Source organism: Protopterus annectens, chromosome 16.part0, assembly GCF_019279795.1.
Source record: "Protopterus annectens isolate FY-2018-M chromosome 16.part0, PAN1.0, whole genome shotgun sequence".
NCBI classification, from domain to species: domain Eukaryota; kingdom Metazoa; phylum Chordata; order Ceratodontiformes; family Protopteridae; genus Protopterus; species Protopterus annectens.
The window spans coordinates 510,696,751-510,708,797 of NC_056750.1; the positions used below are offsets into that span (position 1 = coordinate 510,696,751).

Sequence of the window (12,047 nt, forward strand, 5' to 3'; positions counted from 1 at the left end):
CTGGGACAACATCACTCCAAATCTCCCATCCCTTACAAGAGATAAGAAAAGGAGACTGCTACCAGATATCCACATTCTCCTAACCCAGTATATACCAAATTAGATAAAAAAAAAAAAATTTCAGACAAGTATAATTTTAATGTTTTATTTCCTCACTTTGACAGGACTTTGGTTTCTTGTTGAGTAATGAAATCCACTTAGAAATATTAAGCATCATTGTAAGTGATATTAAACATGACGTCATCGAAAGTAAGGATTGTGACATATAATTTACCACAAATCACCATATACCTGCTTTATATGTTCCGTGGTTTTTATTAAACATCTTTAAGTGACAGACATACAGTAAAAAACAACCATTTTTCATTTGCATGCATTATACATTACATACATGTTTTATTTTAATCATTTACTTCAACACTGCATAAATTCCTCAATTCCTGTCTTCTCAAACCTCATTCCTCCTCCTGAGCCTTATTCTATATGTATTATTACCACAAATTCCATTTCTATGTAGTTTGTTCCTTCCCTTTTCTAAAGATCCATCCTCCAGTTCTCTTTTTTACAATATTCAGTACTTTAATTACACTTGGTTTAGATTTCAATTTTCAGACAACTAGTAGCATTAAACTTAAGCCTTACGAAGTCTAGACAATTCAGATCCAGTGAACCAGCTCAAAAGAATCATTGCCTTAGTTATCCATTTGTTCCCACAACACATTACACTTCCTGAAAACACGTTCCCAGTTATCTTTCTCTCTTATATCACACCTCCAGCATTTGCTATCTACTGGAAGAAAAATTAAATGAAGTCTGCATGCGGTATAAAAGTACCTATGCAAATTCTTCCAGGCAAAAATCCTAAACCTTCTGGACTTTGTTGCATAATTGGCAGCTATACTGATGTCTTGCGTCTTAATATTTTTTTTTACCTAATCAGACTCAGTTATCATGCAATATTTTACATATAATTATCCTTTTGAACAGCAGCTTCCATTCTACACTTGACCAAGCCTCTACCAGAGCAGGTTTTCACATATTTCTCTTTCTCCTTCTCTTTACCAATACTCTGATATCAATCTCTGGCAGAGAAGGCCGTCTTTAACCTGCAGTCCAAACTTATGCTTGGTATCATCAAGCTCTGTTACCCTTTGCTCTGTAGGTATTTGTTCCCAATACCTTGGTTCCTTTTTCAGTTTTTTGTAGTAAATTCTTGTGTCTCTTGCCTATTTTCAATATCTCTATAGTCATCCCTATTGGCAAAAATCTCCTTTCTCCACTCTTATTGTTGACTTAGTTCTTAGTGCGTCTTCTGCTTTATGAACATACTATTCTGCCTGGTTATTCTCCTAAAGGATCTGCATCCAAAATCCTACTTTCCCCTTATTTCTCAAAATGTCCCCCTCTTTTGTCCATGTTCCTTTATTAATGAAAGGGGGAAGGTTTCACCAACAGTTATGTACAAATTCCTTCATCCACTGAACCTCAATACATTATATACATTGTATCTCAGTGGTATGATAAAAAGAATTTAAAACCTAACAAGATGCTTTTGTCTGGAAGAAGTAATGGTAATACATATATTGCAAACTCAGAGAGTAACAAAAGTCATAAAAACACAACCATTTGCAAAAATCTAGGCTCTCTAGGTAAGTCTATACAGAAGCTCATTAAAACAAACACAGAAAATGAGCTTGCCTTGCACCATGATAGGTCAAAGGTGCTGTACATCCAACACAAAAGTGATGCCGCTGAAACAACTGCAACTGTGTTAAAAATGGATGAAGCCAGATCTGGATTTGATTTAGCACCTCAGAGTCTGAGATGACAGCTGAGAAGAGCTCCTGGCTGGGATGGTGGCTTTGATCTGGAGGAATTCCACCATTGAATACAGCAAGGACCAATGATATGACTTTTGCGCTAACAAGCTGTTATGCATAGTCTTTATTGGGTGTTGGTAGAAGCATGCATTCTGAAGGGGAGGCCAATTCTGGCCCTCAGAGTGACAAGAAAGCCCACAAAAATTATTAGTGGGGTGGTCTAGTAGTAGTGTGAACACCCACTCAAGGGATCTCAGTCTCTTCTGCTACATAAATAGAACAAGATGACAAATCAGGGAACAAGTGAAGACTTCACAAGCTAAATCAGGGAACTAAAGTCTTCACAAGCTAAATACGTGGCAAAAAATAGCCTCCCAAGCAAAGGCTAACCATAAAGCAATATTTAGCTATGTCCAAAATCTTAAGGGAACACTCAAAAATGTGCCGAGTTGGCTGTAGATGGCATTACCTACATTCAGCCAGAAGAAATAGCAAACTGGGGGTTCCTATTGAATTGTCGGCAGCTTAGGTTGTCGCATGCTTAATCATTGACACCTAAGCGGTGAATGCTTACAATAGCGAATGGCCACATCATCGAATTCTTTCCTCGGGAAATAATTTGAGTGGCCATTATCAGGGATTTGCCCTTTCCCCAATGTAGAGCGATCTCAGAGTTGGTATATTTAGTTGGGAGGGGGGTGTGGGGGGTGTTTATTTTGCTTACGGACGACTACAATAATTCTTTCCAGAGGACAAAATTCGATGATGTGGCCATTCGCTATTTTAAGCATTCGACACTTAGGTGTAGATTTAGAATTCGACAACCTAAGCTGTCGATGTTATGATATACACGCCAAACCTTATGGCCAATAAATGCAGCTCAAATTTCAACCCCTCATTATCTCTGATCACTGCCCATGAAAGATCCCCTACCATTCCTTTGCCTATTATCACAAAACAGGTAGTCACTGCACACTCCAAAGCTAGAAACATGGCATCAATGGACCCTGATAGAATCCTAGGATGCTTATCAAACAGCTTGAAACATGACCTAGCAGACCCACTTGGCTCTCTAACCACATTCTCCAGAAAGACTTTGTCCCAGTAGAGAATATGACAGTAACAGTCACCTCTGTGCACAAGGATGTACCATTAATAGACCTAGGAAACTACAGACCCATACGTCTGACTAACTTCACATACAAGTCTATGGAAAGGATAATCATGGACCAGATTAACGACATGAAATCTCAAGACTCTAGACCTGACCCAGTTCGGCTTCATCAAGAGCAGGCCCCTGCCTGCTCAATCTGGTGAACTACTTTGAGAAGGTCACCAAGGCCATGAATGAGGGTAAGTCAGTGCATACCACCTACCTTAACCTGGTCAAGACATTTGACACAATACCCACCTTCGGTATTACAGAAACAAAATTGGGCATAAACCTTTATCACCCCATGGATAGGACACATGTTATTAAAGTGGGGAAAGCCACATCCGGCAAGAGGCCACTCACCAGTGGATTACCACAGGGTTCAGTACTGGGTCCCCTCCTTTCTGGGATATCCTTTTCAGATGTCAAGGCAAATGCAGATGTCCATTGGCTGACCACGTTTGCTGATGACTGCAAGTTGGGGACAGTCAGCGACTCCCAAAACAATGTTATGGTACAGAAAGGACAGATGCAGACTAATGATTGGTGTCAGAGCCATTGCCTCAAACTAAATGTGAAGAAGTGCATAATACCCTTTGGGAAATCAAATATGCCTGCAAATTACAGCACTGATACCAATCTGAACTTTGACCACCATGTGTCCATGGTGGTGAAGTGATCCTATGTGACATGGTATCCAGATCCATGACTGTCACAATACCACTCTATTCAGCCCTCATCAGACCAATAATCAAATACAATGCACCCATTGGTATATACCTCACCAAGCACCTGAAACAGTTGGAGTTCCCTCACAGGTTTCTCACCAAAAAAAAAAAATAATAAATAAAGTAGAGTATAACCAACATGGCATATGTGGATCTCTTAAAAGCCCTATCACTTTATTCAGTTTCATAATGAGGTGTGAGCTGTGCCTGACCTACAAGGCACTGATCTAGCCCCAATGAAAATGCTGCACATTGGCAAAACTAACTGCAAGAGGGTTACCTGCTTCAAGGATCTTAGCCTGATTTTTAATATTAATAGATTATGCTGGGGACATAGGTCTCCCAGGGTTTCCTCACTTATATGAACTAGTATGAAGAATTAGTTCAAAGTGAATAAAGTTAGCTAAACGTTAAGTATATAGTATGTAATCAAACTTTAGCTGCATGTAATCTAAGCACAGGTTAGATATACAGTCATTAAGGCCTGGGGGTGACAGTAAAACTAAGATGTTATAATAATTATCTGTACTCATTTAGTTTCCTAATCCCTCCATGGATTCAGTTGTATGTTTTGCAAAATAAAATTTTTGAAAAATCGTACAACCCTCACAGTGTTTGGCTAATGTGCTGTTCATTTCCAAAATATCATTACAGTGGTCCTGAATTCTTTTTCTTAGTGGTCATTCAGTTTTATCTGTAAAAAAGCCTTGCTTCAAACAAGGTCCATATATTTTTGAAGGAGAAACTTTAAGGCTAGAGAACATTTATGGTCGACTCTTGCATTTCAAAGTAGAAATTGTTTGACTTCAGGAGTTGTACATGTGACTAAGTGTAAAACATACTCAAATTTTTATATAGGTAAAACTAAACCAGTCAGAAAATATTTTACAAGCACTGTTGTAATATTTTGAAAAAGAATACCAAAAGTGCATACCATAGGAGTGGTGAGTAGGAAACCAAATTAAAATACAAAGAATTGCTATGACAGCTTAGGCTTATTCCCATCACTCAGCTCAGGCCTTAATGATCATATATCTAGCCAACCTGTGTTTAGATTACATGCAGCTAAACTGATTACAAACTATAAACCTTGTACTTAACATTTAGCTGACTTCATTCATTTTTAAACTTTTGATACTAGTTCATATTTATAAAATAAACGATATATATATATATATATATTATAAAATGTAAATATATATCAATGATTTAGTGTTTTGCAAACATTGTTTCTATAGTAAAGAAGTTATTGATTGACGAGGATTTAATAAAAAAAAAAAGTCTGACTTCACTACATAGCATAATTTATATGTATGTTACAGGTATGTTTTCTCTTTAAAAATGGTTGAATTATATCACCAGTACATTTAAGGAAGTGATAATCTTGATTTTATTTTTCTAATGAAGTCATTATTAAGTATATGGGAAGTACTAAACTTTGGTTGATTACAATAACTTAACTATGATCCTGGCTTGTTGAGTGGCAACAAGTGAAAGTTCTCTATATTTCCTTGTGTCCATCTCTGCACTCAGTATGCAAAATAAAAGGGCTAAAAACTGCCATGTGAATACAATGCTAGGCTTCTTAAGATGTACACAGATCAACAGCCTAGCAAGTACCTATGAATCTATGTTTTTGATAGGTAGGTAGAAATGCTTACCTAAAGAAAATGTATCTCATAGTAAAACTTGCAATGGAGTGTCACATTCTACCAGGTTCCCTAAAATATTGTGTGTACAGTAACTGGGAGAGCTAAGCTGTTACTCAATGTGCAGCCATCTTGGAAGAATCAGGCCTGTAATGGTTATACCATGTTTACATTACACATTGAAATCTGTTTAGGGAAATTCATCCTGATAATACGTTTAAATAACTACTTTCATTCTTCATTATATAATCTTTATCAAACTTTACATTCAATCTTATGCAATGAATGGGAACTACCATCCATTCTGGTTTCATGACTTGTTCTACTGTCAGCTGGAGAGGAATCTGACTACAAAGAAACAAGGGCTCTAATCAAGGTTCATAGGTTTAGAAGTCTCAAGCAATGTACAATTTACAAACAGCTGTCTCCAAAAAATCATTGCTATTCAATTAGCATGCAGTTCTACTAGAAGGAGATAATGCCCATTGCTTTCTAATACTCTGGTATACCAAAACTTCAGATTTCATCTGCTTCCTCGATTTTAATATCAGACTTTACAAGAAAAGGTTGATCTCATTTTTTTGGTAGTTACACTGCACTTTTAATTCTTGCAGTTTCACCTGTGGCCTGTCATAGTCCACACTAGTGAGTCTAGGTTAATAATTTATGGATCTCATGGTGCTGTTTCCAGGAGGTAGTCATGAAATCTAGAACCACCTTTAATGTTTGCCTTATGGGGTTAGGGCTCAATTCGCTTTGATTTTTGTAGCAACACAGCAATCATTAACAGTTTGTCAAGTCTTCATTAAGGCTGACAATGGTTTTAAAAAATAACCATACATGGTTTAAAAAAAAAAATCATAAATCTTAGTAACAGCACTTTAATGTTTGAAAAGTGTTGCACAGCATTAATTTATATTAGTCAATAGGGCCATTTAGTTATTCTAGGGAAATGAATCCATAGGTGAAATGGAACCTACAGTTTCGTACCATGATTGTAAATGCTTGTCACATGCATCGTTTTGTTACAATAGAGAGCTTGATAAGAAACAAATGTGATCATTGTACTGCTCCACCAATTTTTAATACCTCCAAATGTTTTAGGTTTTAGCATCATGATGGGAATGGACCCCGTTCCTAAGTCAGAGTTCATGAAATAAATATTACTTCATTCTGATGTTAACAAAGACTGCTCTTCTCAGAAGCCAAAATGGGCTCAGATTTGCCTCCTACTATAATTCATATGGGATTACACGCATTAGTGCATATTTAAGTATAACTGAAAATTCATTTGTACAACACCTGTTACTCCTACATTATGGCTGTCAGGGCATATTTCTTCCACACTATTCTCATTTCAGCTTGCAAATCCTGGTATTTCAAGACTGTCTCTCCATTCAAAATCACTTATCTCTGGATGTAGCATTTCCAATTGATCAATGGTACTTGTCTCTGTTTTCTTGTACTACTCCACAATGGCAGAAATTATGTTACTAATTATCAGTCTAAAAATAAATGTCCACTTGTTCAAAAAATACACACACACTCTCATTTCATTAAAAATACACACCTGATCAAAAACACATTTATTGCAAACACAAATCTCTAACTCACTGAATCATATTTGATAGAAAACTATGCGAGGCTACCGAAAATCCTGAAATCCCTGTTAATGTCATCGTGGAACATTGAAATGACAAGGTAAACTAGTGCCGATTAGTATCTGGACCTTGGAATGCCCACTGTTACCTTATATTTCCATCAAGAGACCAGTCCAGCTATAGCAGCACGTATAACTGCATACATCATTCCTACAGAACCCCCCATCTACTCTTAATTTCTCCAAATCTTTTGTGTTTCTAATACTGTGATGGGAATTGGAATGGGAATGTGGGAGGAAACCCACATGAATTGGTCTTGACAAATTAATTTGTAGTTTAAATTCACCTCTCCTTAACTATTCCTGCATTCATTCCTGTTCAACATGAGGTTCTTCCAGAAGTTTTCTATACTTGCAACTATATTTATGCTTTTTCCACACTTCTTGCCTTCTCATCTGATCCTTCAACTTATATTCTTTTTGTTTTTTTGGCACATTCAGTTGATCCCTGGTTTATATCAACTTTTGGTTGGACTTCCATTCCTGCTCGACACCGATATGCTTCTGATACATTAAGCAGAGGACTCATCTTAGATTTATTCTCCTCATGTTTCAAAACTTTCACTAAATTTGGATCTTGGGAGGTCAGCAGATGTGTGGAGTCCCACAATTGCAGATCTATACATGTAATCAATTTCAAGGAGGCCCATCCCTCCTTCAGAATGGGGAATATATAATCTTGGTATGCACTGATTTTTATAAATCATTTGGTGAGCATGAAACATCCTTCTTGTTTTCCTATCTAATCTATCCAACACGTTTTGGGGCCAATCAGTCACTCAAAAACTTTAAGTTAGGACAGGAAGAGCAAATTGGTTTACAGCTTGGATTTTGTTCCTAGATGTCAGTGCTGTTTTCAGGATTAATTCAAGTCTTCTGAAATATAAGTTTTATTCACATTTTTTTCATTTTATTGTTGATCCTTCATAAACTATCACATATTTATACACTTGCTCAAGTTCTTTTACATCACATTCTTGTCCCAAACAAATGCTTTCCTGGTGTTGCAGTTTTCCTGCTTTAAAGGTTGTTTTTGCACATTTATCAAGACCAAATGACACTCTTATATCTGAAAAAGAGTTGACAACTTGCAGTTGTACTTTGTTTCTCATCTGATGAACTATATAGTTAGTCGACAAAGACAAAATAAGAACTCTCTACACTTTCTAGGAGCCAAATTATAGCCATGGTCTAAGCTAATTAGGCAGCTTAATGGGTTAAAGGCAAGGCAGAATAGCAGTGGTAACAGTCACCCTGAAATATCCCCTTTTGAATTTTTATCCCTGGGATAATAATTTGTCCTTTATCATGGCTTAATTGCAAAGTGGTCTTCCACTGTTTCATGGTCACTGTAATGTAATCGATCACTGTAGGATGTATCTTATACACTTCTAAGCACTCTGGTATCCATTAATGTGGGATACTATCAAATGATTTTGTAGTCAATCCATGCCATACTTAGATTCTTCCCCTTTTTATAGTGCTCCACTATGACTATTTACCAAATGATCCTTTGTTCCGTATGACTTTTTATTGCCCTTTTGTTCTACTGCCATAATTGAGTTTCCTTCTAAATGACTATCAACTCTGTCAGTATCAATTACATTTGTATAATTTATACATCATCAGAAGGCAAGTTATTGGTCTATAATTATTACGGTAGCTTGCACGTTCACTCAAGTAGGAGCATTGTTTTTCCTGTTAGACAGGTTGGTGTCTGTTCACGGTGTGCATATAAATAATTCTTACTCATGGCTAAATCTTCATGCAAAGATGTTAATACTTTTAACCAGAAATTAGGTACTGCATCTGGGCCTGGGGTTTTCCAATTAGAGGTTTTTCTTAACTTTGTTTCACTCTCTCTGGTTGTTATAACATCCCATTTCATATCCTGTACCTTTAAACTTATTTTTTCCTTTACTTAATGCATCTATTTCTTTTTTTTTTTTTTGTGGTCTTTCAACTCTTTTTACCTTATTTCCCAATTCTCAAACTTTTTTTGGGTTATCAATAAATTGCTTATTTTGCACTTTTCCTTTATATTTGTCTATGTATCTTCTAAGTTTTTCTACCTGTGCTGAGATTTTTAGTTTATTTGTGATAGTGCATGATAAATACTGATCTGTTCTAACATTGCACATTGCTTTTATCATGGCTTTGAGTATTTTTATTGATCTGATCCCTCTTCTATACTCTTTTAATAGTGACACTTCTTGTCTTAGTTGCTTTATAGTTTTCTCTGTTCAATACTTCCATGACGGTATTCGATTTCTGTTTTCTCCCCGTCACTACCCTGTGTTATTGTGGTAGAACTTTAGTTATTAATTTAGCTGCACAGTAATGCATCCTGTTTATTTCTGCTACATTGCATGAATCTCTATGTACAGTTCTAATTACTGTCTTCATTTGTTTTATCAAACTTCTGACTTTCTGGGTTTTATTGACCTTCTGCAGTCTATTACTTTCATTGATCTTAATCTCTCTCTAAGTCAAGCAACTCTTCTCTTAGCTCTGTTTCTTCTAGACTGAGGGCACATTTTTTCTTTTCCATTCCCTGTGGGCATTCTATAGAAAGTTTTATTGCATCTTCTTGTATTACATTCTCTTCAATTTCATCCTGTGCCATCTGTTGCTTTGTCATATGAGAACTCACTGCCTATCACTCCAACATTAACTTCGTCAGAGTTTCCACAGTTTCCTGTTCCTTCCCTTGCTGTCCAGTTTCAAGTGAATGTTTATACTCGTTTCCTTTGGAAGGTTACAAAATATCATCATATGGCATCTGATCAATTGCTTCCCGTTCTACTGGTTTTCCCTTAATTTGGAGTTCCATTGTTCTATCCTGTTGTGGTGCTTTCTGAATTAGATTTTCTACACTGAATCCTTCACTTTGGAGGTACTTCATGACCTTAGTTTCTGTTTCTTTAACTTCTCCATTACTAATTTCCTTTACTCTTTCTCTTTGTCTTCTTATTTTTTGGATTGTAAATTGGATTGTAAAGTTTTCCATATCTGGATTCCTGTGCCTGTATTTCTCTTCAAATATCTTTGGTGCCGGTCTTTTTGTATCGATTAGTTTTTCTTTATCTTTTGCATGGATATTACACCATATTACATCTCTTTGTTTCCTATGTCCGTATTTCTTCTTCAGATATCTCCTGATCTTCCTGTTTCTCCTTACTTTGGGGACTCATTCCATCACACTGTGAGATGTTACCTGTGTTAGACCTTCTACATCAAATCCCAAATCCTTCACTATGCAGGCATTCCATAACTTCAACTTTTATACTTTAACTTCTATTTTACCAAGCTTCTTTTCTACATTCCCTCTGTGATATTTTATTTATTGTAAAATTTCCCATATCTTGGTGCCTGTACCCGTATTTCTCTCTGGATATCTTTTGAGCTGCCTTTTTTATGTTGATTAATTTCTCCTTTGCATAAATATTATACCAAAATCAAATCTCTCTCTTTCCCATGTCCATATTTTTTTTATGCTTTTCAAAAATATCTAGGTTTTGTTGTTGACATTTTTGTATTTCAGACTCTTCTTTTTCCAAACATATCAAAGTTTCTTGATATAAATACAGTTTTTCAAAAATCTGTTGCATTAATGACCCCAAATTTTTATTTGAAACGTCTGACAGTTTTTCTTGTGGAAAGATTTTTCTTTCCTCTAACTTACCTCTTAATCTTTTTGTATAGATTATGTCTAGAAATTCTGGCCTTTTTACATACTAGTAACTATACATAATTTCATTCTTATCCTCAATAGTCCACTTTCTCATCTTTATGGCTCTTTGGCCCATCATTTTTTGTGGACTGCTACTTCCTTCTACAACAAGAGGGCCACCCTCCCTCCAGGCCTGGCCCCATTGTAGGAATGTTTCCATATTTTGAGGATTTTACACTGTCATTTTTTTCCAGTCCTGGCACCAGTGCACCTACCAGGATTGGGCACTTTAATCCTGGGTCTCGTGCACCCAGCTATCTTTTTTTAGATTTTGACCTACTTCTGTCCATGATATATGCTATACAAATAGTCTATATATCAATGTAGACTTGGTGAGATTTTGTGAAAAACAGGGTCCACCTTGTGAATGTACTCACCAAGACTTGAAGATGAATTCAATTTGAGCACTATTACTCTCCTTTGCTTGCCGACTTCTCATCTCCATTCGGACCTCTCTCTCTACTCTACCCCTCTACTCTCTACTATAGCCATGGAGATGATAATGAAGTGGCAAGTATGGATTTAGTAACAGTAATATCAGGGGAATGGATTTAGTAATAGTAATATCAGGGGAAAGAATTTGTAAGAATGTGTCAACTTGCTTCATTTTTGTTACAGTTAAACAGTACTTAGTAGACAGCATTTAAGACAGCATGCTTTTTCTTTTTGTTTTGCATTGCATCTGTACAGCAAGCACTTCCACACCAGGTAAATTTCTTGGCTCAGACAAAATTATTGTACTTACATTTTTATGGTATGAAAAATAATATGGTTAAGTGTAGCACCTATTCTATAGCACTGTATCATGGCTTTATAAATTAAGAAAATATGCATTAAAAAAAATTGTGTTCAAGTATAAATTGCACACTTTTTTTGAAAGACAGAGAGGGAGCTGGATAGATAACAGGCATTTCAAGGTCTTTCCTCATTTAAGTTCCAGCACAATGACATTCTTTAGTTCTCCACTGCCAATGCACTGCCGCACCTTGTTTCAGTTGCATTTGAACTACTTATAATGAAGACACTCCAAATGTGTTTTACATCAGTAATGATACTGGCAAAGTTCAGCTCTGGCACATGTGTAGGAAAACCGTTTCTCCTAAAAAGCATGATTTCCTACTTAATCACTTCCACCTCAGCAGGATGCTTTTTACAGGAATTCACATTTTAAACAATTGACGTAATCCTTTTTATTAAACAATACTTTTACAGCAGTTCTGAAATAAACCATACATTTTCCACAGCATTTTCTAGAAGTTCCGTAGAGGCATATGCAAAAATTAATTTCCAGTGTACATGCAGAA

General features: G+C 36.2%; 1 protein-coding gene across 1 annotated transcript in view; it reads right to left on the reverse strand.

The window, feature by feature from the left end:
- Positions 1-5,466: 5,466 nt before the first annotated feature.
- Positions 5,467-12,047, reverse strand: part of LOC122790615 (ras-specific guanine nucleotide-releasing factor RalGPS1-like) — a 254,959-nt gene continuing 248,378 nt past the window's right edge. Inside the window, exon 3 of the mRNA XM_044058141.1 lies at positions 5,467-5,497. Coding sequence (XP_043914076.1) covers positions 5,467-5,497 — 31 coding nt within the window. The remainder of the gene's footprint in view (positions 5,498-12,047) is intronic.